This window comes from Diplotaxodon limnothrissa, linkage group LG10 (genome assembly GCF_057381915.1).
Source record: "Diplotaxodon limnothrissa isolate DT_005_m linkage group LG10, D_limnothrissa_male_GT1.1, whole genome shotgun sequence".
NCBI classification, from domain to species: Eukaryota; Metazoa; Chordata; class Actinopteri; order Cichliformes; family Cichlidae; genus Diplotaxodon; species Diplotaxodon limnothrissa.
The window spans coordinates 29,476,988-29,502,566 of record NC_140605.1 but is presented as its reverse complement, the minus strand read 5'-3'; the positions used below and the strand labels follow the sequence as shown (position 1 = coordinate 29,502,566).

The 25,579-nt window shown below is 42.0% G+C and overlaps 2 protein-coding genes across 5 annotated transcripts in view; one reads left to right on the top strand and one right to left on the bottom strand.

Annotated features, from left to right (window-relative positions):
- Nucleotides 1–2,404: 2,404 nt before the first annotated feature.
- capn5b (calpain 5b) overlaps nt 2,405–25,579 on the bottom strand; it is a 37,738-nt gene continuing 14,563 nt past the window's right edge. The window contains exons 3-14 of one of the 4 annotated variants that reach the window (XM_085364076.1): nt 18,311–18,519; nt 17,023–17,215; nt 16,576–16,585; nt 12,892–13,072; nt 10,234–10,311; nt 9,114–9,309; nt 8,907–9,029; nt 8,622–8,818; nt 7,249–7,370; nt 6,868–6,870; nt 5,884–6,014; nt 2,405–2,587 (exon numbers count right to left, since the gene is read on the bottom strand). In XM_085364076.1, the coding sequence (XP_085220202.1) occupies nt 2,405–2,587; nt 5,884–6,014; nt 6,868–6,870; nt 7,249–7,370; nt 8,622–8,818; nt 8,907–9,029; nt 9,114–9,309; nt 10,234–10,311; nt 12,892–13,072; nt 16,576–16,585; nt 17,023–17,215; nt 18,311–18,519 (1,626 nt within the window). Of the gene's footprint in view, nt 2,588–5,883; nt 6,021–6,867; nt 6,871–7,086; nt 7,141–7,248; nt 7,371–8,621; nt 8,819–8,906; nt 9,030–9,113; nt 9,310–10,233; nt 10,312–12,891; nt 13,086–16,575; nt 16,586–17,022; nt 17,216–18,310; nt 18,520–25,579 lie in introns of all 4 variants that reach the window. The other 3 variants (XM_085364074.1, XM_085364075.1, XM_085364077.1) reach the window with 3 other exon arrangements.
- Nucleotides 21,384–21,866, top strand: ompb (olfactory marker protein b). The gene has a single exon (XM_085364078.1). It carries the CDS (start codon nt 21,384–21,386, stop codon nt 21,864–21,866), a length of 483 nt encoding a protein of 160 aa, XP_085220204.1.

Below are 25,579 nucleotides of genomic sequence, written 5' to 3'. Positions count from 1 at the left end.
ACACGCTTCAGATTCAGTCTCATGTTACATGACGTTCACTTTCTCTCTGAGTGAAACCAACAAAAAGACCACAAAGAAGAAGATAAATAGCACCTAAATAGTTGTTGACAACTGCTGCTAATGTTCACAGATGCTAGAGGCATTATGAATGCATCACTGTAGTACAAGACACAACTGCTTCAAACAGACTGACATGATCAGACTGACATGAGGTGCATTTAAGTGTAGACATGCTCACTGCTCAAAACTAGCATTTCCAAGACTTCTGAGATAGAAAGAATAAATATATAGAGTAACAATTGAACAGTACAATACAAGGCTGTGGATATCTTGGAAAAATAACCCATGCAAGACACATTTATAAAGATGCTGTACACAAACATGTGTGACCACTTAAATGCCATGAGTGACAGTTCAAGTCATGGAAAAGGGCACTGAAAAAAAAGGGGGTGGGGCTTGATATTTTGTCTGAGAGATTAGTCCACTAATGGTTTACATTCAAAGGAAAGGTCTTAAAAATAACCATAAGTTACATTTTTCAAATTTTAAGGGGAAAAACATAATAACCAAAAGTTTATAAAACTTGGATTGCACTTTTGAAGAGAAACAAAAAACACAGGCTGTTATTTTCTGTCACAAGAAGCCGACTGGATGGTAAAAGGTCGGATCGGATGGCCACATGATCTATGCGAGAAATGTCATCAGAGAAAAGATTAAACTGTACCAGTGTTGGTTCAATATTCAAAACCATCTGAATTCAACAGTTCGTCCGAGTTGTTTTCCTGCTGTGGAGGCAAAGCCAGGAACAAGGCGATGGCACAGGTTGTTTGGCAGGACGTCTCCTCTGCTAAAGCACTCCTTTCTCTCTCCGTAGTCTCCGAGGGTTTTTCTTTTTACCCCTCAAAGCTAAAGAAATAAAGTGCAAGGTGTGTTTTTTCCCTTCAAAAAAGGTCCCTTTTACTATTCGGTTCACACCTTTCCTTTGTGATCTTTTTCTTTCAGGTATAACATGACATTCACTCAAACACACACACACACACACACACAGTCTCACACACTCACGCTTGCAGAGCTGCTGTCTTTCGGGATCACGTGGCGTGAGTCTTTGGCCCGGGCCGACAGACTCAAGTCAGAGGAAGCGTCAGGCAGTGGTGTTGCCGTTAAGAGATGATGTGGCACAGGGGGTGGCGGTTTGTCGCTAGGCTTGGGCCGGGCCGGGCCAGGCTAGGCCGGTTTGAAAAGGGGGCCTGGCTCCTCTTTGGTCCCATAAAGCACTTGATTTATGTCAGGGTGAATCTTTGCACTCCACTGGACAGGAAAGATGTTTGCATGGGGAGGAGGAAGGGGGTAGCACTATCGGAAGCACCGGCTGCTAAGCTACGACTAGAGAGATGTGCAGCACAGGCAGAGAGTTTCGGGGTTTTTTCGTTTTCTTTTTAAAAGCCATGCAGTTTAGAGATCGTCCATAGCAGCCGGCGACGGAAAGCATTCTCGAATGATGCTAGTGATGGAAACCGGGAGGCAAGACTTCACACACGCGGGTGCGCTCACAGAACAACACAGAAAAAGCACTGAGTCGAGGGGAGAGAAGAGCTGCTGTTGGCTTTGAAGTCCAACGCAAAAAGTGACAGACTGCTGCATGCTCTCCAAAGCACCGGCAAACTGCTGAAGACTTGAGGTGTCTGGGTGGTTGGGCTGGCTGGCTGGGCGGGAGGATTATTCACAGTCATAAAAGAGCATTTGGGAGACAGAAGCTGATAACACGATGGCAAAAAGCAGGGCTTAATGCAAACTTTTAGAGACAAAGAAAAAACTAAACCAAGGCTGTGCTAAGATAAATAGTATTCAACATAACCCACCTCCCCTCGTCTCCTCAAAGAGGTGAGACAAACTCAGCCTTAAGGCAATGCATAGCCCTTGGAAACAGTGGCACATGCATGGAGAGTGCAGAGATGTCTGCATATGTATTATATTCATGTATATGTGTGTGTGTGTGAGTATAAGAAGAAATAAAAACAAGTCTGTAATTAAGGGTCAGAACAGCAAAAAAATCTGATAAAACTTCATCAGTTTCTTAAACTGTTGCTCTGATAGAGATTTCTGCTACTTTAAGAACAAATTTGTGACTGATGAACAATTTTGACAGGAATGTATTTAAAAATAGTCTGTACAACCCCCTGTACAGCTTCCATCAGGATATACAGATGCAGGCCTTCAAAAATAAAACCCTGTGAAGCTAAAGGAAGCAAAGGAAAACAGAGACACACAGAGCACGCAAGCGGCAGGAAAAAAAAGACACAGTGAGCTCCCGCGACGGTTAAAAGATGAACGGCGAAGGTGAACGGCGGGCACGGTTCGTACGCCACCTTGAGCTTCGATCATTGCAATCGTATAAACTGCCGCTTCAGATGTTGGTGAGCGTGGTGGACGTGATGAGGCGCACAGTGAGCGTGCCCGGGAGGTCATTGTCCTGGCGGCTGCCTTTGTCGCGCAGGTGAAGCGTGTGCTGCTCCTGGCGCTCGTTGGGGTCGCTGAACAAGATCACCTGACCCAGGAAGGTGTCCACGATCATGTTCTTGTTGTAGATCTGTTGGCCACTCAAGGGAGGAAGTCAGAAAGGAAAGAAGGAAACAAAAAGACAAAAGGCAGTAAGCACAAAAAAGGAGGAATCAGCAAAGGAAATACACCAGAGAGAAAGTGACAGAAGAAAGAAGACACTAGGAAGGAGAGAAGTAAAACACTGAGGAAACAAGGCAGCACGAAGAAATATTGAACCTTTTTTTCCGTTATTCACTCACACAGGTCGTTTGAAACTTATATGTCAGAGTATCTGTTTAAAAATTAAACCACATGTCACAAACAGCGGTCCCCAACCTTTTTTGCGCCATGGACCGGTTTAATGTCAGACAATATGTTCACGGATTGGCCTTTAAGGTGTTGCGGATAAATGCAACAAAATAAAATGATACGACCAAGACAAAAACTGTGGTATTTTGGAAATATAATAATAAAAGTGAATTCACTGTGTAATTGTGTAACTTTATTAGCAGCATCCTGCTGAAATGCGCCAAAAACATTGAAAGTAACATCCTCCTCTCTGACCCTTAATGCTCTCTGGTCGCTATGGTAACGTGTAAATATTTCGTTCAAAATAAGACACACAACTACAACACGGGAAAAGACCCAGGGAAACCGAGTTAACGATAAAACCCCTGAAAAACATACATTTCACGACCGAGCCTCAACTCTCGTGGCCCGATACCGGTCCATGGCCCAGGGGTTGGGGACCGCTGATTTAAAACAATAAAACAAATATTTCTGAAATCTATTAAAAGCTTGTTTAATAGTAAGAAAATGTCATTTATTAAATAACAAAATGAAATGAATAAACAGTCCTTATTCACACGTTAACCAATAAACATAAAGGTAACTGTCTCTCAGTGATTGTTTGACATTTTATAATAGTAAAAAAAGGGATACTGTATTCATACATATACACACATTACTATGTAATTACATCGTATGAGAGTTTATTAGTTCAACAAAAGGTACAGCCACTTCACCAAATCCTCAACAGGTTCTCTAACTCTGCTTTCAAAAAGTTTTACAGCCTCTTCACAACTGAGGAAAACAATGGAGTGACAGCCTTCAACAAACAGGGAAAAGCCTAACAGTCAGATCCATTTCAAACAGTAGTACAAACAGGTCAGCCGGCCACAGCCATCATCTCTCGTCTGTCTGAAACATGTTTGTCCTATAGCAGCCACAGTAGCTAAGATTATGCACTTAAATTAGAAGGGCTAAGAAAACACCTCAGTTGACTGCAATCTGAAATCTTGAAATCCTGAAAACGTGGGATGTGTAACTGGGATTAGAATGACTGAATTTCCAAAGTAAAAGCGAGGGGACTGGCCACGGATGAATAGTGAAAATGATAAAATGAATCATTAAGTACACTTGGGTTTTTAATGGAGCTCTACTGGACAAATTAATAAGCTCAATGAAGGTCTCCTTACTCAGTTTTGAATTGATCTGTCCATCTTTTAGATTGTTTGGTGAAAAACAACATGAAGGATACCTCATGTGATTGTCTAACTCTCTTATTTATTTAAATGAATGATGTCTCTCTCTCTGATGCTAACAGTGTGTAAATACAGATGATTTACCAGCTCTAATGCCCACTCATGGTTTCATTTCACTGTGTTACAAATAAAACAATTTCACAGCTCTAAACAAGCAAATCCAACATCGTATTACTATTAATAACCTCCCTCACAAATACACTGGTTTACACGTGTCGCCTGATATGGAGCCTGTAACTGATTAGTTATGGATGATCTGCAAACATCCTTAGCAGCCTCATTCTCACGTCCCGTAGGCTCAAAGAGAGAGTTGATAAAGGGAAAAAGGACTGAAAATGAGACAAGCGATGAAACGCTGTGAAACTCTGCATGAAGACAAGTGCCGCGGGACTATCAACCCAAATTATTCCTGCAGCTAGCTCCCACTTTTCTGCAGCCGTCACTGTCGACTGTGTATTTAGGTTCTTGCTTTCACTTTGCGAATACTTAAGATGTTTTGACATATCTACAAATATAAAAAATATATTATTCATGCCTAGTAGATCGTCTACATCATGTACTGAAGGAGTCAATTTTTTTTCAACTTACAAGACTCAAATTTCCCACGTGTTCGGTTACAAAATGCTAAAACACACACACATACAGCGCTGTCACACAGGATGTCAACGTGAGACCAGAGAGCGATGAATGTGGCGAAACGTAAGGTTTTGCAACGTTTTATTTCAACATATGTAACAGCTGTAACTCCTGAACCACTTGCTCGATAAAAGAATTCCAACAGTTCCCGAAAGCAGCGGGGAACTGTTGCTTTTCAGTGATATCAGGATTATTACAATAATTCCAGGAACAGTGTCGCAGCAGCCTCGCTGAATGTGGCGCCCTACCTGGGATTACCATCACGACCCTCATATCACTGACAAAGCACAGAGTTGATGCTTTCAGGAACCGTTGGAATTTTTCAATTGCACCAATGGTTCAATAATTACGGTAGTTAGATCTAAATGTTTTACCTAATGGGTTAATAACAGTTTGATGCCCCTGAGGAAAACTTAAAATTTGTGATTATGAACATTTATTTCTCAGTAAATGTGATCAATTCTTAGTATTGGATTTTTACTGGCTGGATAACCCTGTATTTTGAATTCTACGGCTACTTTTTGTTTGTGTACAGCGTATATTATGTCTGCATAATAACATGTTTGTTCTGTAGGTTTATTTTTATTTTCTTTATATATAAATTATTTTACATGTAGTGGCAATATGAACATGAGCTTTTTCCCTTTTCTGGAACATTGTTATTTTCCTTTTATAAAACACCCGCTGGTGTTTAAGTTTTTGCACATTTTCCTTTGATATAGGTGAGTTTATGCTTTAATCTGATGATTTTTAAGACCCTATGTGGGTTATATAACAACTCAAATGGCTAGTATTTAATTTAGAGTGACCATGTGTTTGTCAGAGCCTGATGAAAAGCGGTTACAAAATGGTCTGATCGCAGAATAAACACACAGTATATAGCAAGACTTCCTAGACTTTGTTTTCTCATCCTGTTACCTTGATTTGAGTTTAGTGAAACTATGCAATGAAATCCAAAGTAAGCAAACAGTAACCTTTTAGTAACCTTATAGCTACTGTTCAGAAGATGTGCACTTTACATTTTGGTGCCATGTATAAATGTGAAAGTTGTCAAAGGCCACTGGCCAAAAGCTGTAGTTTCTGAGGGATAAAGAACAAATCAAATTTGAAGTTGCATTTTTTTTCTTCAACCTTTCACACTACGGACTGCAGAGTGACAGCTCACCTCGATGTGGATGCCCTCCTTGGGCTTCTTGCGGTAGAACAGGCCTTTGATGTCAAAGTTTGGGCACCGTGTGTCCTTATGAACTGGTGAACGAACCCTCTCTCCTTCACAGGTGATGATGACGTAGGGATCTACAGCTGTCAGAAAAAAATGAACAAATATCTAAAAGTTTAAAATAGCTCTGCCGGGATAAAACCAGCAAAATGTCAAAAAATGTATTAATATAGTACACTGATAAATAAAAAACAGCCACAGAGGACATTTTTATTAACAATGTGCATTTTGCTGATAATACCTCTGGACTTCTACATTTGAAAATACTATTTAATTAAAAAACAGCAACAAAAAACTAGTATTTCTGCCTCCACTTATGCTTTATAAGTATGTACAAAGCAGTTAAAGTGGGCGCTCGATGATAGTATTGATACCAATGTTGGTATTGGTATCGGACTGATACTGGCATTATGAATTGATACTTTGTTTCTATCCTCTGTTCAGCATGTAGCCCACTGAACTGAATAATTTTGTGGGAAAATAAAAACATGCATTATGAAAAACATCTGAGCCCTTTTGTACTGACTGTCAAATCTAATTTTATTAAGAGAGGTGGAACTAAAGTGCTTTAGAGACAGACACATGGTGGTCATTAAATGTGTTCAGGATTTGGAAACTCATTGATTTATCTCTTAAGTCATGACACACTGCTATCCCCTACATAAGCTAACTTTATAAATTTAAAGTAAAACCAAAACTGGCCCTTGTATTTACTTGGTATCGGAACAGTTAATGACCCCCTGTCGAGTGGCTCCTTACTGTAGTGGTTTACACATTTGCCTAACAATTAAAAGATTTGAACAGTTTTATCTCAGGAAGGGTAAAAATAAAGTAAAATCTGTCAAATCAAACATGAGGAGCTGCTCGCTCTGGTGGCTCTTTGTGGAGTAAATGTAAATAAAGCTCGACTTTTTGGGGGATGGTGTACACTGACTGCTCAGCGCTGATTTACTTATTTAACAGAAGCATACTATAAGACGCTACAATCACATGAACCTTTGTGTTAAAGTTACAGCAGTTAGTTCACACGCACGCACAAACACACACATGCACACACACACAGTAAGAGATTTAAGCCATAACTGCGGCACACTACAGGCTGTAGACACTACACTAGCTAAATAATCTCAGCGGGTGGTGCTGAGGTACCTCGTGCTTTGCTCTGGGCTCTCGCTCTCTTTTTGGGATTGAGGCAGTGCAGCTCTGTGGGTTTTCACAGCACTTCATCATTGACATGCAAATACAAAACACAGCACTCAATGTCAGGCAAGGTTACGTCTGCTACGCACCGACTGGAGTCCTCATACCGACCTCCATTGGAGTCCTGTCCCTGCAGACCCTCAGCGTTCAGTACATGGACCTGAGTGACCAGCTGAGGGTAGCCACACATCCCCGTCCAACATGTCTGAGGAGGCTCGTCCAGGGTCAGCTCTCTGAGTAAGATGAAGACAGCACAGGTACATGGATGTATGAACACAGATATGCCTCATGTTGGAGTGTGACAGGCCTCTGTAACGCTGCCAGTGCTTCAGCAGCAGGTTCTGGTCGGCAGTCCCAAAAGCAACAGGAAATAATAGGTGAAAAATTATCTACTATCTGTTACTGTGCTGATGTATCAACGCAGCATGAAGCAGTCCTTCTCTTAAGCTAACATGAATGAATTCCTTGGCAGAATTTCTGTGGTTGTGTTATTACAGGAATCAATCTGGTTTAATGGGTGTAAATGTAGGACTGTAACTGTCCTCATACACTGTATAAATCATTTTTAAAATTAAAGACAGGAAAATATTATATATAAATTATATATATTTTATATTAAGACTTAAACAGTGTTTATAATGGCTGAAATACAGACATTCTGGCTTTGAGCGGAAGAGTATACTCTAAGCAGGACACCAGCTTCAAACGGCCTAAGATAAAACTGGAAATGTGCAAAGCACCTAACAGCAACAGTGGGTCTAAGACTGATATGAACAAAGTGCATTGTCCCATACAATTCCACTATTCATTCACTCTCACATTCACACAAGCTACAATTGTAGCCACAGCTACCCTGGGGCAGACTGACAGAGGCGAGGCTGCCATATCGCGCCATCGGCCCCTCTGGCCAACACCAGTAGGCAAGTAGGGTAAAGTGTCTTGCCCAAGGACACAACGACCAGGACAGAGAGCCCGGGGAACGAACCGGGGACCTTCCGGTTACAGATGCGCTTCCCAACCCCCTGAGCCACGGTCACCCCGACCTTGGAAACCTAAACCAAGGTAGCAATCAAAATAAGCCGGGGAAGATACCTGAAACCCAGGCATAAGATGATTGAAATAAGCTAGACAGGACAACACTGGTATGAGAAAATCAAAATAAGCCAGGCAAGGAAGGAAGCTGATAATAAACAGGTCAGAACAACACAGAACCAAGCATTAAGCATTGTTCCCCTCATTAAGCCCATGATTTGTCCAGATGTGTAGGCAGATGTTTAGTGTTAACTATTGATTAAATGGGAGGTCTTGGAGCGAGTATTCAAAAAAATTACTTCTTGCAGAAGTAACTGTGTAAAGTGACTGACAGGAAGTACAATTTCATCCAATAATGTATCCAATTGCATCAGCCTCTGACGAGACTCTAAAGATGTAAAGCCTCCGAGTGTAGCTCTTTACATCCACATGTAAGACTATCATACACTTACTTGCAGTCTGAAGGCACATCAGTGAAGACACGGAGCAGGAAGTCACCCTGCTGCCCGGGGTCAAAGGTTGTGGGAATGATGACGTAGCGGCCCTCCTTCAGCTCCTTCCTGAGGAAGACGCAGCGTGAGTTGATGTAGATGGAACCTGCTACTTTCTGCTGGGCTGTGTGCATACGGTACTTCCGATTTAGCTCCACCTGTGAAGGAGAAGATCCAGATCTATCACAGGTTTACTTCCTGGTTCCGCTTTGTGAAGATTTCTCGGTTACGTGTGGGTGTTTCTACCCTGTGGATATCGAAGCCTATTGCGAGATTTTCTGATTTGCCCTCTTTTGGTGTGGCTCTCTTCTCTTTTTGCTGTAAGCAGATCAGCACCTCGTCCTCCACCTTCTTCACATCAAACACATACTAGGAGGAGAAAAAGAGGACGGTGCATCACAGTCCAGCACTGATCACACAGTTCTTAAAGACAAAACCACGACATGTACCGACCTGAGGGTTCTGCAGGAAGGTGGCTTTGTGATTGATGCAGCCTCCGGATCGGTTGCGTAGGGGATCCTGCCGGTGGACCCAGGAGCCCCTCATCACCTCCTCCTCCCAGGTCTTGTGGATGCTCAGGTAGGAGGTGTTGATGAGGCGGCACAGGATCAGGTCAGTGAAGTACTGGCAGAAGTCATCAAATGTCATCCTGCAGGAGGGCAGCAGGAAAAGAGGAGAGAAGAGAGCAGAGAGAGTGGATACCAACTAGAGGAAAAAGCTTGAAAGAAGAAGATCTTGAACAGGTACAAAAGCAGAGGAAACAAAACCAGGAGCAAAGCAAATGGTTAGGATGTACAGAGCTGAGATAAAATGAGCCTAAAGTTTGAGTGCCGAGGGCTTCTGAAGAAGAACTGCATCATTTTATTTGACATGATGAAGATAACCTTCTTAATCTTATTTCTAATTTGACTTCTTTCTTTAGTGATACATGCAACAAAGCAACAAAGTAATAAATAAACTAATAAATGAGCTTAAGCCAGGCTAGCTTATACTCTTGATGCTTGGCTAAACTACCCACCTGTAGGTGAGATACAGAAATTCATTAGTTTCACTGTAAGAGCTATTCATATATCAGAGGTGATTTGAAGGCCTTATTCATGTCTCTGCCTTCCCCTCATCATTCTGAGGTTGGTGCCAAAGAAAAGGACAACACAGAAATGCGTATACTTTTAGACCATGTTTAATTGCTTAATTATCTTTATGCGGTTCATTTACATCACAGGGAATTAAACAATGAAAAACAGGAAGAAGTGCGTTTCACATTCTAGTCTTCCCAGAACAGCAGTTCTGAAGTTCAACCCCTGAAACAGATACATTTCACATTGGTCCTAACATTGGGTTTGTCAAAAATATAATGTCCGTAGTATGAGCATCTACCTTTGTGACATCAAACATGATAGGCCATCTGCTTTAGCTTTGGATCAAAACATCAAAAATCTCAGCAGGAAGTAAAATAAGCTCAAAATGTCAAACTGTTCCTGCGGCCCAAACATCAGTGCCTGAAAATAAAAGTGCTGTAGCCTTTTTTTAATGTAACAAAATGACTGTGGGTGTATTTTTTTCAGGCTCTCACCAGAACTCGCCGTCGTCCTGTACGGTGACGCCCAGCTTTTCTCTCTCACTCTTGCTCACTTTGTTCCACTCCTCCGAACTGCAGGGAGCAAAAACAAAAGAGCAAACAGGCTTTTATGTGAAATGAGCTTTTGTTAGAGGTAGACTTTAATTTTGTTGTATAAGTGTGTCAGATTTTAGTAAAAGGCCTCACTGTTTCATGACCTGAACCCATTTGGACCTGCTCTGGGTGACGTCTGTAGTTGACACGTTATCTTCTGTCTCATGTGTTGGTTTTACACAACCCCTGCAACAGAGCCCGGGGGGCTCAGGTGCTGCACATGGAGGGGGGATCCTTGAGCATTATCTTTTTGAGCTCATCATTTGTGACAGCTAATTTCCCCCTGCTCATCATCAATTTATTTCCTCTGTGACGGCAGCACACATTACAGGAGCCTTCACAACCTCTTGCTGGATAAACGGCACAAACGAAACACCTTTAAGCCTCTAAAAGACCAACTATAAATGGACCATTGGGCGAGCAAAAATCAAGCCTACAAATGAGACCTCAAAAAATAATGTCTGAACACGTAATTATACTTTCAAGTAACCAACATCCAAGATTGTTTTACTGTTCTCATTCAGCTTAGGTGCTGCACAGAGCCAACTGCTCCCTGTTGGAGTCTAGTATGACACTGCATTCGTAGTGTGGAGATGAAAGCCCACGTCTACCTGTCAGAGCTGCTACTATCAGCAGGGGGAAGTGCCAGAAATATGTACAACAATCAGTGGGAAGACAGAAGTCGACATCCATAAAGAACTTCTTTGTAACAAATGAAAATTGTCCCTGCAAATGCTTCTTAAGCACGATTTATTGATCATCCCTTTCCTGGTCGAGTCAGCATTTGACTTACATAAACCATGTTGTGGTTAATACTATAATCACCCCAAAAGAGCACTTTGCTCTCAGACTGTAGGCTTACTTGTGGTTGCTAGGATATTTAAAAGTAGAATGGGAGGCAGAGCAATCAGGTTTCAGGCCTCTCTTCTGTGGAACCAGCTCAAAGTTTGGATTCGGGAGACAGGCGCCTTGTCTACTTTTAAGATTAGGCTAAAAACATTTGTCGTTAGGGCTTAATCAAGTGTATCTGAATCCTCTTTTAGTTAACAGGCCTATTAACTAGGACTGTTTCTTATTCACGCTTGTCTTCTCCATCACCCGTGTTTAGACATTTCTCTGCATTTAATCATTAGTTATTATTAAACTCTGGCTTTCTTCTTGCCCATAGGGGGTCGTCTAATTGTTGGGGTTTTCTCTGTATTACTGACTTTACCTTACAATATAAAGCAACTCGAGGTGACTGTTGCTGTGATTCAGCGTTACATACTGTAAATAAAACTGAACAGATCTACTCATCCCTGCGTTACCATACTGTTTTATAAATCCTGCCCAAGTCTTTAATTGTGAGGAAAAACCTGCAATCTGTTGCTTCAAACATGTCTTTGTCACTCGAAATATTTCAATTTTTATTTTCTGCTACTTTCAGTGCAAAATTTCCTTTCATAGCTAACCTTAAGTTACCCTCAGAGTACTGCAAATAATCCCTAAGGGTAATAGTAAACACATTTACACAAGATTAGCAGATTTAAACCATACAACTTTAATTTAAGATGCGTACAGTCATACTAGTAAAATAATATAATCAAATCAAATCAAATCACTTTTATTGTCACATCACATGTGCAGGTACATTGGTACAGCACATGTGAGTGAAATTCTTGTGTGCGAGCTTCACAAGCAACAGAGTTTCCTCTGTATTCAGTGCTCAGGGGAAACACAGGTGTTTTACTGGATGCATTAGCTCTGTGTTTATGTCTCTGTTTATGATGCCCTGACAAACGTCCAGCGGTCTGTCAGCCACCATTTACAGTAACGGGTTTTATCAAACCATGAATGAATTATTCAGCGACAGTGAGTGAATGATGAGGGATGACTCACGTCTCTTTAATAACAGCTGTCTCTCTTTCAGCCTTATCAATAATTCAGAGTCTGTTATTATCCGACTTTACCGGCTCCCTGTTTGTTTCACCGAATTTGCCCGTTCACGATTCAAAGACAGAGACGAGGAGCAAGCACATTTATTTTTCCGTTTTACCCACTCCTGAGCTGAAACATTTTTCTCGAGGACGTCTGAGCTGCTTTCATAAACAAGCGGCTCTCCGACTGGGCTGAATTTAGCCGTTCTTCTTTGCTCAGCGGCCCATTAGCTTGATTGCATTTCCATTTTTCATTGTCTACATGACATTTCCCATTGTCCTCCTCTTTTCTCTGTGTCCTGGACCTTATGTATGGATTGCTTTCTGTTCGGTCGTTTGGCATTTAATCATTCGTCATGTTACGTCTCTTAGAAACCTCGTGAGTCAAATTCTGAGGGACTGGCGCACTTTGACATTTTCAATTTATGTAATTGGTTAAATTGATCGTGACACGGTCACGTATCCTATTACGGGCAAAATACATTGTTTTGGGAATGCTCCACATCTGACTCACAGAGGTAAGATGTCTGCTACGAGTAATGATAGATGAAGACAGCTCAATTACCTTTAACAGGGTAGGATTAGAGACTGAGGAGCTTCAGTAGTTTATCTTCCTGCCTGCAGGTGGCAGTGTTGTGATTACCTGTCACTCCAAGGGCCACTCCACTCCTTCTCCCCCCAAGGGTTCCTCATGCGGATCATGTGCAGCTTCTCCGACTTGAAGAAGGCCAGCAGTCCGTGACCTAGCCGCACCTTCCGTACATCTGTCACGGCGTAGGCGTGGCCTTTGACCAAACCGCAGTCCAGCCGCGCCTCCATGTCTTCTATTGTGGTCGCCTGGAAAGCAGAAAACACAGATGCCTCTGTCAGTCTAGACAAAAGAAAAGAATGCTAACAAACAAAGCTAACACACAAAAGCAGTTCCTCTGGTGGCCACTTGAGGCAGTCTACAAAACTATTTAAGGGACCTCTTAAATGTGTGTTTGTGCTGTTGTTCCTTTAAAGTCTTTTTAAAGGAATTCTCACTAGTATTATCCCATCCCTGAGGTTTGTGCTTCAGTTTTGGTTAGTTAAAAATGTATTTTCTAGTATTTAATAGTCTGTTAATTAGAACTAATTATCAGCAGTGGTGATAAACAGGGTGATAGAAGAGGTCAGGCAGGAGTATCTGTGGACTACGATGTTTGCAGATGACACTGTGATCTGTGGTGAGAGGAGGGAGCAGGTGGAAGACAGCCTGGAGAGGTGGAGGTATGCACAAGAGTGATCGCCCCATGGTCGGAAGGTCGGCGGTTCGAATCCACTTAACGGCTACCCTGAGGTACCCCTGAGCAAGGTACCGTCCCTACACACTGCTCCCCGGGCGCCTGCTTAGTGGGCTGCCCACTGCTTCACTGAGTGAATGGGTCAAATGCAGAGAAAACAAGTAATTTCCCCATGGGGATCAATAAAGTATCCATTAAGAGTATGAAAGTACGTAGAAGCAGGTTTGAAAGTTGAAGATGCAAGGAATAGAGAGATTTTAAATACCATCCAAAACAACAGACAGTGCACCAGAGAGGTGAAGAAGAGAGCCGAGGCAGGGTGGAGTGGGTGAAGATGATTGTCATGGGGGATTTGTGGCAAAAGAAGAAAGGACAGTTTGCACATACAGAGGGCTGGTGTCACAGAGGAGCACGGTAGAAATAGGACAGGGTGAGATGGAGGCAGATGATCTGTTGTGGCGACCCCTAAATGAGGCAGCCGAAAATATTTAGCAGATGTGTGTGTGTGTGTGTGTGTGTGTTCCACCTGTATAGTTTATGAATGCAGCTTTGTTAAATGCTAGGTGGTGTTAGCTGATTTATAAGCTTCTGGCTCTAAACCCCCCCATCATGGTGGCAGACAAAATGCTAACGCTGGAATGTGGAAATGTAGTGCAAAACCAATGGGTGACATCATATAGGCTATGTCCGTCATGTATACTGTCACGGACCGCCATGTCAGTATGTTCAACTTACATACCAAATATGATCAGTTTTGGTTAAAAAAGAGCAACGAACAAAATAAAGCAAGCTGCAGGGGCCAAAAAGCTAGAAAAAAAGGCAAAAAGGTGAGACTTCAAAAAGCTCGAGTAACCAACATCTGTTATCTTTTACATGAAATCTATGCTCGCAACAGCTTTTACTATTTTGTTCTTGCATAGAGGTGAGTCGGCTTAATGTTTTATTGGAAGAACTGAGCTTTGTAGAAAAGCTGCTATATTGATGTCTTAACAGATGGTGGCAGGAGAGCAGTAATTCTCAGTTTACTGGAGGTTCAGACAGCATAAAAGATGGACGTAGCCTCCTGGTCTTAAAAGTTAAGCACCTGAAACCTGAATTCTTAGGTGCATCTTGTCCTGTACCCCCCAGCCGGCCCCGACAGATGGGAAAAGGAGGTTTCTCCTTCCCGCTTGCTCACAAAGGGTCGTCTGATTGATGGGGGTTTTTTTTTCTGTTATTGTGAGGTCTTAACCTTAGAATCTCAATCACCTACAGGCGACTCTTGTTGTGATTTGGCGCTATATAAATAAATAAATAAATGCAATTGAATTTAATCTTTTTAAAAGGCCAGCAGGGGGCTGCTTATCTTATTGTAAAAAGACTTGGTTATACAGAAGTTCATGGGAAAATGGCCCTCAGCTCCCTCTGGGACCTCAGTGAGCACTTTCCTGATGGCTTTATGGGCTCGTGCTCTAGTTTCAGATCACACTGAATAAAACATTAAGATCATCTTGCAAATTACAGTAACCCACTGCTACTTATATAGTATCTTTCTACTCCGTTTTGAGTCACTTGCTGATATCTATACCTAAGCACTTTTATCTAACATTTACACACACCCACATTACAATGAATGCATCAGGGTATTCAGAGTTCAATATCTTGCCCAAGGATACATCAAAATGTGGACTGTAGGAGGCGGGGATCGATCCACCAACGTTCTGATTGGTATACGAACCGCTTTAACACCTTTTAGTGTCAAAAAGACAGGATTATCAATGCTATCCTCATTGGCCAATGACTGCCGACGTCAGTCAGATCCACACTTCATCATCTTTAGTTTCAAAACATCAAGATGTCAACGGTGAAAATGCTCAGCTCGAGGTGCAGAACAGGATTTCAGTAACGAGTGGGTGACATCAGAGTGGCTACATCCATGTTTAAGGCTGTCTATGCTTCAAAATGACAGTCCTAATAATAGTGTCTTAGCATAGACTCTATTAAGATTTATTTGACCCATTTATTGTACTCAAATTAGTCTGACTTTCTACTTTCCAATGTTGCAAATAGCTGCAGTGAATATTTGTTATTTTTCCTCCTGAATATTTTCAAGGGCTTGCTCAAAGGGAATGTAAAGTGCCCTGAAATGAATGTTGTTGTAAGGCTGGTGCTATTTAAGTGAAAATTAAATTGACCCTAAATGAGTTCCAAGAATAAATTTTACTAACAGCAAAAAAAAAAAAAAAATAGGAATGAAAGACCGATTTCTGTCTCCTTAAATTATTCAAATAAAAACAGAAGCTCTTGCAAAAATAATAATTTCCTGTGCTCAAACACATATGAGCACACACACATATAACTTGTAAATTAGAGCCAGAAAATAAATACATAAAATAAAATAGAGACTCAAAGAAACTTCATACACAGCCCTGAAGTTTGACTGTTGTTGCATTTCCAGCACTAGTACCTTACAGCTACAGTTATGTGTCGTCAGGGTGCAAAAACCTTGTGTGTCATTTCAGTATAACTAACAGCAGAAAAAAACCCAAATTAGTAACAGAACGTGATTTTAACTGACTATTCACGTCTTTACATTATAACTTTAATACAAATGGCCATAAATTTGTCCTGGTTTATAAGTGAGTTTTTATTGGCTTCTCTTTTTCACTGGAATGGACCGTTTATTAATCCCCACATTAAAACCTGCTTTTGCTAACAGGAAGCCTATAACAATACCCGGGTCTGGTTCTTCAAATGCTGAGGACAGGAAAAGACACACAGGCAAAAATCTGAAATGTTGCGCACAATGGCACCTCGTTCGCACATTAATTATAGCACAAAGTTGAAGAGCCTTTGAGAAGAGCTCATTCGGAGATTCTGAGATGGCTGCTATCTTTGCCAGACAATTGAATGTCTTTGGAAAGTCAGTCACGACAGGCAGAGGTTGGTTATTCATCCCTGGATTTTAAATCAGAATAGAAAACGTTCTAATTATTAAAGGGCTCTGGGGAGGTCAGCTGTGGGTGATTACACAATTTTCAGACAGCAGGGTTTTGAATGCTGTTGAAATGCCAAGTGCGAGCTTCCCGATGGCTTTGTTTCAAAAGTCAGGTGCTTGAATGCGTCTTTAAATTGCACTCTACTTCTGTGCTATTGCACCTGGATAAAGTGCGAACAGCAGAGACTGACATCCTCTGACTATTGGAGTGGGATGAGGTTTAAGTTCTGACTAAAATTACTCCATCAGCCGGTTGAGCTGCAGTTTAGACCAACATCTTTGACTCTGACCTCCAGTAAGAGAGTTTTTGTGCAGTAATTAGCGCATTAATTATGTATGTATGGCCAGAAATTGAACTGTAATCCAAATTTTAGTCTTAACAAAGAAAATCAGCTTTGCTTTGAGGGCTGTGTTCAAGGTTTTCTTTTGGTGCTTCATATTCATATATGTACATCCAACAAACACAAGCATGTTAGAATAACTGGTGATTCTTAGCGTGTTCTTTAAGCTGAACCTTTCGCACGGTTCTTACCCTGATGGAGCAGCTGATGAGGCCGTCTCTGTTGTGGACTTTGAGCACGCGTTCAAACAGCTGGTTACGGGCCGCCTCGTCTGTGGCCATCTGACCCTCCAGCAGGTCCACGGGCTCAGAAACACCACCCGTGAAGTCCACCAGTGCGTCAGCCGTGTTCCCCCCATCCAAAGCCTCGTAGCAGCCGTAAACCCTGCAGGAAGAGGGAACTATTTCATATACAGTTCCTATTTTTTTGGGACAGTCGCAAAAACAGGTTACTTCTGACTGGTTAAATGTGGTAACAGAGATAAGGCCATGATGTGTTTTGTTTTTGTGTTATTTATTTAGAGAATTTTCCAATTTAAAATCGAGTTACAGATACCGGTTACAATTAAATGACTAAGTGTAAGCAATAAAAATAGTTCAGCAAATCTATAAAATCAAACTGACGTACAAAATACTGAGAAAATGGACATCACATCGAACTGTGCAATCACATCTTTTAACCGATTTATCTTTTTTCCATGAAAGAACTAAAAGAGCAAACTTGTGCATATGAATGAATGTTGATCTCTGGAGTAATCTGCCCACAGATGTGACTCATAAGAACCTTTTTAATATGAAAGGCACAAAAGAACCGCTGACCTTCATAAAGTAATGCACTTTTATTTCCAGTCTGTTTTTTAGCTGTCTTATGCTGTTGACTCTACAACAGATTGTAGAGTTTTATGTTTTTTGTTTAAAAATCACAAAAAATATGCCATATTCACAGGTGTAGCAACAGAAATTTACACTTCATTGTTTTACACTTAATTCCTGCATTTTATTTAAATTTTGCTTTCAAGCTTATGGTAAAAATGTCTATTTATTAATGTCCAAAAAAAGGCAGAGAGTGTTTTCCGCATAGCTTTAAAATTATTTTTGTTATTTGATATCAATGCTGAGTCATCCACGTCTAAAAAATGATGTACTCTTGTGTCATCTTGTGTTTTATGAAGGACATAATAAATCTTTGTATCGGGCTGCTTTTGGTGTTTTTGCTTCGTGGACAGAAACCTGCTGAAATGTGCTCGTCTCGCCTGTTCACTGATAAATGATAAACGTTCAGCACAGTTTAACACATCTTACAAATTTCTGTGTTATGGGATGATTTCTAGGAATAATGAATGTATCTGTGATGTTAAAAAAACTGTTAATGACACCAATATGTGACCACACCCTTGGTGACTCTGTACAAGCTTCATAAATCTGACTCCGATGGATTTATAGTCGAGTTTAAGTAAAATCTGCTGCCTCTGATGCTCACTTGGCATAGGCTTTCTCCACCAGGGCGCTCCAGAACTCGTTGCTGTCGTTGGAGTGGCAGTAGACCAGCTGGTTGTCCACCGTCGGTAGCCGGTCATCAATCACCACGTCCACCCACTCCCCGAAGCGCCAGAAGCGAAAGTGGAAAATCCCAGCGTAGGAGTCTGGTTTTTCTGTATCCCACTCCTGCTCCTTCCAGTCTGGAATGACCTACATGGTGGAAGAGGACAGGGGAGCAGAGGGGCAGGTAAGCCAAACAAATAGCCGTTGGTCCATGGAGCACAAATAATATCATAGTGGAGTGGGCAGGTGAAGCGAGACCACCGTCCCCCTCATGTCTGCTGTTGCGTTCAGGATTAGGGGACAAATTTATAACCTTGGCTTTCACAGTCATAAATCCAGCTGTAATAGGACATGGGTGAGAGGTAATAACTGTTTGACTGCAGTGTGTGTGTGTGTTTTGGCTGCCTGCATTTCCTCTGGCCCAGCGAAATGCCCATAACCAGACTCCATTTTGTGAACTGTAGTTAGTTTTTTCACAGGGGAGGTAAAACAAATACACGTATCAGGAATTTCTTGATGACCTCAGAGCCCAGAGCAGATACAGAGCAGTGTTTCCTGCACAGAGACGTGGCTCGGTAACCCAACTTTGAGAACTTTTGACCTCCTTTTGACCAAGAGAGCAACATTACCTGCAACTCATTTATTAGTTTACAGTCCTCTTATTTTCAAAGTTCAAAGTTTCAAAGTGCTCTTCCAGGCTCAGGTCCCTCAGGTCTTTGATATCTTTCAGCTACGGTGAGAGACACTGACTCCACCGTACTGGACTGAAACCGGTCACGGCAGTCGTCCTTCTGCTCTGGAGAGCCCCTGTGTGCTGGAGGGTCCCTTTAACCACACCTGCAGCAGGTGAAGAAGTGTTGCACCTACAAGAAGCTCACAATGTCTGCCACCACCACCTTGCAGTCTGAGACAGTGGCGCTGGAGTCGGTCCACACAATGGAGAGGCAACTAAAAACTGCCCTAGTATCACAAAGTGCATATAGTTATCACTTAACTGATTTAAGAAAGCATGCACACGTGTATGAATGCAGGACTGCACATGTAAATATGTATTTGATATATAACTCGCCATTTACAATACTGACTCAATGCAGGCAAAAAAAGCTTGTATTTCAGTCTTTCTTTAATAATGAAACCATCTATTATCTTAATCACACCCAAATTTCCTAAAAAAGTGCAAACCAAAGTTAAATGACAACATTTTTTGACTGATATCGATTAAAATAAAGAAATATCTGCAGCAGACAGGTTACAGCCTTTGTTAATATTATGGTATTTCTATTATAGCCTCTCACTCTCCTTCTGTTATAGAAACAATGCTGTGCCAGTCCAGCAAAGTTTGGTTCCTGACGCAATGAGCAAAATTCCTCCCAGAGGTTTTTGACATGTCCCCAATCTCCTTTCACCAACCCAGTGTTAGTTAAGCTAAGAAGATGTTTAACCTCTTTCATATGATCAGATATTAATGTCTGGTTACGCCCAATTCTTTGTTTCTGCTACCTTAGACTGTTATGCATGCTGCTGTGTGTGTTTGTGGTTGAGAGTGCAGAGTCCAGGGCTTTTCCTTTTAGCTCTACTTTAGTCTACGGTAGCTCCCACTGTATGTTTGAATTTCACTCCCAGCTGGTCCGCATATGTGTGGCGAGCAATATTTTATCTCAGCTTTTTCATTGAACACAACTTCCTGCTGCAGGAAATCAGTCAAACAGCCAAAATAATGTTAATCCCAACAGACTGCAGACAGCAGAAATAAACATGTTTACATCCTGGTACAAAGAAGAGCTTTGTTCTCTCCTCCTCATCAGCTGCTCTCAGACTGATTTGGTTCTATAACTCACATATTTAAATGATGATTATCTTCATACTTTCTGCAATGAAATGAAATCAGTGACCGGACAACATCCAGAAACGTACAAGGGGACACAAGTGATTTCTGAACTATAGCGTGGTGTGATTGCTCTCAACTTTTATGAAATATCATTTCACTGTGATCCCACTGCGGCTCAGAGTCATAACGGAGCACCTTATGGACACCAGAAGTGACCTGCAAAAAGGGTGTCTGTGAAGCCTCTATCAGCATGAATACAGTCTCCAATAAAACCTGCAAATGATGCAGAGAGCGACAACATGTGTGACTGACTGTCCCAGCGGGAGTTCTTGGAGATGTCAGGGTGCGCTAACTGAACAGCAGTTACTGTCAACCCTCTCTGCAGGAGGTGACACCCACTGATGGAGAGAATCTGGCCCCTCCAGAGCTCTGAGAGGCAGCAACAGCTCCTTTTTACAGGCGAGGAGAAGGAAGAAACAAAAAAAACTAAGCACCACACCACAGAGTCATTTCGTAATCCTTCGGGAAGCAATCTCTCTTGCACTCCACCTTCGCTGCTACTTAGTCTCTGTCTCTGCAGTGTGCATCTATCTCAGCTTTCAGCTGGGCAGTGCTGCTATACAGCAGCTGAACTCTGGAGGGAAAGTGACCCAACGACTGACCAGAGACACAAGCACAAAGCGTCGCGGGTTTCCCCTGCTGCCACATAAGAGGAGTGAAGAGGCTTTCTTAACACTCCCTTCTTCTTATCCTCAGATGATAGAAGCCCACCCATTACATGCGAGGGACCACCTGACTCTTACTTCTGGCATTCACATTTGTTTTGCCACTCATGCAGGCTTCCAAAATCTAGACGACACTTCATGCAATAAATGTGTTACAGTTAAGAATCTGTATCTAAGGAAGCAGAGACACAAACGAATGTGACAAACACTATTAAGCACAGCTCCCTGAGGGCTAACCCTGCACTGTGGTTGCATCTTGTTTTCTCTATCTCCTTCTGTAGTTCTAAGTAAGACCCGCCTCTACTATCAGTAGTACACGCTCATGTGTAAGCCAGCAGAAAGGAGCGGAGCACAGGAGAGTCTGGACAGAGATAAATTATCTTCGACACAGCTGCCGATCTAATCCAGCCTTGCAGTTGGTATTGACCTCTCTGCCTGTCAAGGTGTGCCCTCTGAGCATGTCTAAAGAGGTGAAGCTGCCCTTCCGGCTGGACGTGGAGCTGACGGAGGTGATGCGCCTGCGGGTTCAGTCCCTGCAGCAGCGCAGCCAAAAAAGGCAGGAGGGCGAGCGCCTGCTGCAGGGCAATGAGGCCGTGTACCGGCTGGACTTCTCAAACCAGTCCCTCCAGTTCTTACACTGGAAGGTGTGGCTGGCCCAGCCGGGCCGCCTCACCATCATGGGTACCTCGCAGCTCTGGACGCCTGACCTCACCAACCTGATGACCCGTCAGCTGCTCGAGCCGGCAGGTGTTTTCTGGAGAGCAGCGGGCGATGGGGACGACGCGCCGGTCCAGTGCCACGAGGCTGACGCTGACGAGTTCGGTGAGAGGATCGCGGAGCTGGCCAAGGTGAGGAAGGTGATGTACTTCTTGTTTGCATTTTCAGAAGGCTGCAGCCTAGAGACGGTCGACTGCTCCATCACCTTCACAGTGGACAAATAAGACTTGGCGTGTATGATCTCGGACAGATACTTGGACTCATCTTCAGTCCTTGTGTGCTTTCAGTTGAGGAACCCGCTACTATAAAGCCAGCCCTCTGTCTCCTTTCATGATTCCTCCCCTCTAAAATATCGACACAGGCCATATGACATCCTTTAAGGACTCAAAAACACTTTAGTGATCAAAACAGGTTGTTGTTTCATAACTTTGTATCAGATCATTGAAATAAATCCAATCATTCTAAAAGGCGTATCTGCATTTTCTTAAGTGCTTTGGGTTTGAGTGTTGAACAAAATTGTTATCCCATCTCTAACTCACAAACAGCCAGCCCTGAAGGGTTTGCTGGAGCCGATTCCCACACGAGATAATGCATAGAGACAGTGTTTACTTCTGTGGATGGGTGCAACTATTCCCCAGCGGACAAGGGGAACAGGTTCCTGCCACCTCATCGGTCTCTGTCTTACATGGTGACCCTGACAAACAAGTGAGGAGATGCATGTGGATTTCACCTCTCTGCCTCCTCCTCCTCCACTTCTTCCTCCTGCAGGCTCGCCCTGACTGCTTTCAAACTGCCTCAGGGGATGAAATGCTAACTGTGAATGAGAAGACAAGTGTCTGGAAAAGTGTGAGAGAAAAAGGAAAATAACCCAGACGACAGGAGGATTTAGACTCGTTTCTTGTCTGTACAAAGCGTGTGACTAACATGCAACTCAGAGGCTCGGTTTTGCTTAAAAAAAAAAATCTAACTCTGCATATTCTCAAGAGTCTCAATTAAATCGATCTTGCCAACAGTGTTGAATGCATGAATATGAATTTTCACCGACTGTCCTCGTTGGTATGTCTTCTCTGCTCACTCTTTCCTGTCGCCCTGTGACTGAGAGGTAAACTAATGCACCAGAGAAATAAGCCCACCGGTCATCCCATTATCAAGTGAGGATTTTTCTCATTAACACAAATAAAAGAACATCAAAAATTACAAGTTAAAATATTTCCAGAACTATTTGAAAGAACTTTAAAAGCTGGCAGCTTTTTGCAGGTAATTAACTGGTACAAAAGTACAAAATGTTTTGAAGTAGGATCTCCAGGGAGATGTGTCTGCTCCTGGGAGACTTGGACCATTTACTTGTTTTGCTCTCACAGGAAGTAAAACTAGCAGGAAACTAAGTAAATGAGGATGTCTATTCTCGCTTACAAGACCTGACACTGGCTACTTAATGCATTCAAAAACTGTGAATTAAGAATAAAGGATTCTAAGATTAAAGCCTAATTTTTCATGAATTAAATGAATTATCTTGCCCAAAAAAGAAAAGATAAATAAACCTGTTACTTTGTTTCCTGCACATTTACATTTAAATTCATGACATTTTTATATGGTTAGCTTTTAGATGGCTTGAAAGATGTCCCAGCTATACTTTGTTGACATATTTTGGTTTATAGGGAAAACTTAAACTAAGCATCCACCTGGAGCTGATCTGGACTTCCTGTGTGACGACCGGTTAGTGTTTCGGCACTAGAGCCCAATCAGGTTGTGCGGTATGCCTATCACCCCCCCCCCCCCCCCCCCATGAGATTAGTAATAACTGCTAACCACAGGTACAGAGGGAGTCAGTAATGTCTACTCATTAATGTGGCGCTATCCACCCTCCATGCTACACGACAAAACCAGAACAGGGCTACTGCTACTGAGAGAGAGACTAACAAGGGATTTTTTTCCACATTGAGCATGAAAAAAAAAAAGAATGTAGACTATATGAGTGGGAGCACCCCAACAGCTAAAACGGTACATAGTAACAACTAGCTCATTCAGTCTCTTGATATATGTGTAAAATGGTCCACCTGTCTCTCCTCCAGTCTCCACCACGACCTCCTAACACACAAACACAAAAAGCACAGGAAAGGACACAAACCTGTATGTCTGTGGAAGCACAACCGCATTAAATCTCTATTAAAAAGAAACAAAAATCCTCCTCCTGTTTACACTTGTTTTGAGGCAATGACTGCAAGTGTTGGTTATATTCAAAGGTGCCGACATGAAACCATAGCAAGGCAGATTATTTCAAATAAGAATAATGAATTTCAGTTTACTTCAATAAGTAAGGAATCACATGAACCCAAATAAGTAAAACACTTGTTGACAGTGGGAAGGAAAAACTCTCTTTTAACAGGAAGAAACCTCCAGCAGAACCGGACTCAGGAAGAAGAAGGAAGACAGGGCAAAAGCCACACTATGGAAGAGAGCCAGAGATTAATAATAGCTAACGATTAAATGCAGATGCAATGTGTATAAACACACAGTGAGAGAAAAGGTGAGTGAAGAAGAAACACACAGTGCATCATGGGAAGCCCCAGCAAAATGTGTCCCTATACATTTTTACTCAATAAAATGTGTCCAAAATGAGGAATGAAGAAACTCTGGTTCCACGACAGAGTCAGTAATAAATGTTTTAAAACCTGGATGTATTTTTTTTTTAAAAAGTGTATTATAATTTATTATGTAACAAATTCTAATGACGAAGAACAAGAAACAAGAAAAGAATGAACAAGTGGCAACATCTTGGAAAAAAAACAGCGGATGCTGATTGGAAGGTTCCTTTAGCAGCTGCAGGCGACGCTCACTGAGGGGTGGCAGCATGGAGCGGATATTTTCCAAATGACCCTACGTGTCTGTTTTCTTTTCTGTTGAGCTGTACTTTCTTGCAGGTGCTGATTGGAGGGTCATCTGCGGTGTAGACGACACCTGGGCCTGTGCTGAGTATGCTCCACTCCATAAAAACTTCCTCCTGCCTGCAGATTATTTCACGAATTTACTTCCTTTTTTCTCCACGTTTACCATCACACAAAGCATATGTGCTTTACATTACTAACATACTGTTATTTAAACACTGCATCTTCTTGTGGTTTTTTGTAAGAAAAAAGAAGAAGATGTTTTTCTCAAGTCAAGGTGCAAAAAAGAATTTTAAAACCTCAGTGTGACAGAAAACAGACAAAAATCACAAAAGAAATGTTAACCTGGTTTGAATATTTTGATACTGTTTTGAAACTGAAGGTGCTCTAAAATTAGGTGCAGTTACCTCGTACCGTGCCCGAGTATGATGGACCCTCTTCTGGTCTGTGTTTACACTGACTACACTTCGTTTTGCATCTGAAATACTCTCTCCTGTTCAGGCAGGACACAGTTGAGTTTATGATTTACAGCATTTTGTGGCTTTACAGGAGCAATTCTGGAAGAAGTGCCACACTTTTATATGCCTACAGCAGCCCTGAGAGGTCAAATACACTGGAACTTAAACACCTTGTTTATTTTGTAAGTTACCTGACGTGTCCAGTCTGTCCTAGTCTTTATGTTTTTGTCCTCAGCATCTCCTGTGAGAAGTCAGTTGCGTCCCCGTGTCTGGTTTCTGTGTCCCTGTTTAGTTCTGTCAATTTAGTATGTCTTAGTCCTTGTCCCAATGTTCCTGCTTTACTTTGACAGTCCCTTATCTCATTAGATTCAGTTCATCTGTTTCCCCAGATGTGTTCACTCTGTCCCAATCTCCTCTTGTGTATTTAAACCCTATCAGTTTTCTATTCTTTGTTGTTTCATCCCTTGCAGTTTGTCTTTTGGAAGATTTGAAGGTTTGGTTGGATTATTTGTTCTTGGCTTTCATCTTGTTTGTTTTGTAAGTGGCTCAGCAATAAAAGTTTTAGTTTTATAACTTCTTTGCCATGTGTACGTG

What these genes read in the sequence shown, in the direction of transcription:
- ompb (XM_085364078.1), top strand. Translation starts at nt 21,384, where the DNA reads ATGTCTAAAGAGGTGAAGCTGCCCTTCCGGCTGGACGTGGAGCTGACG.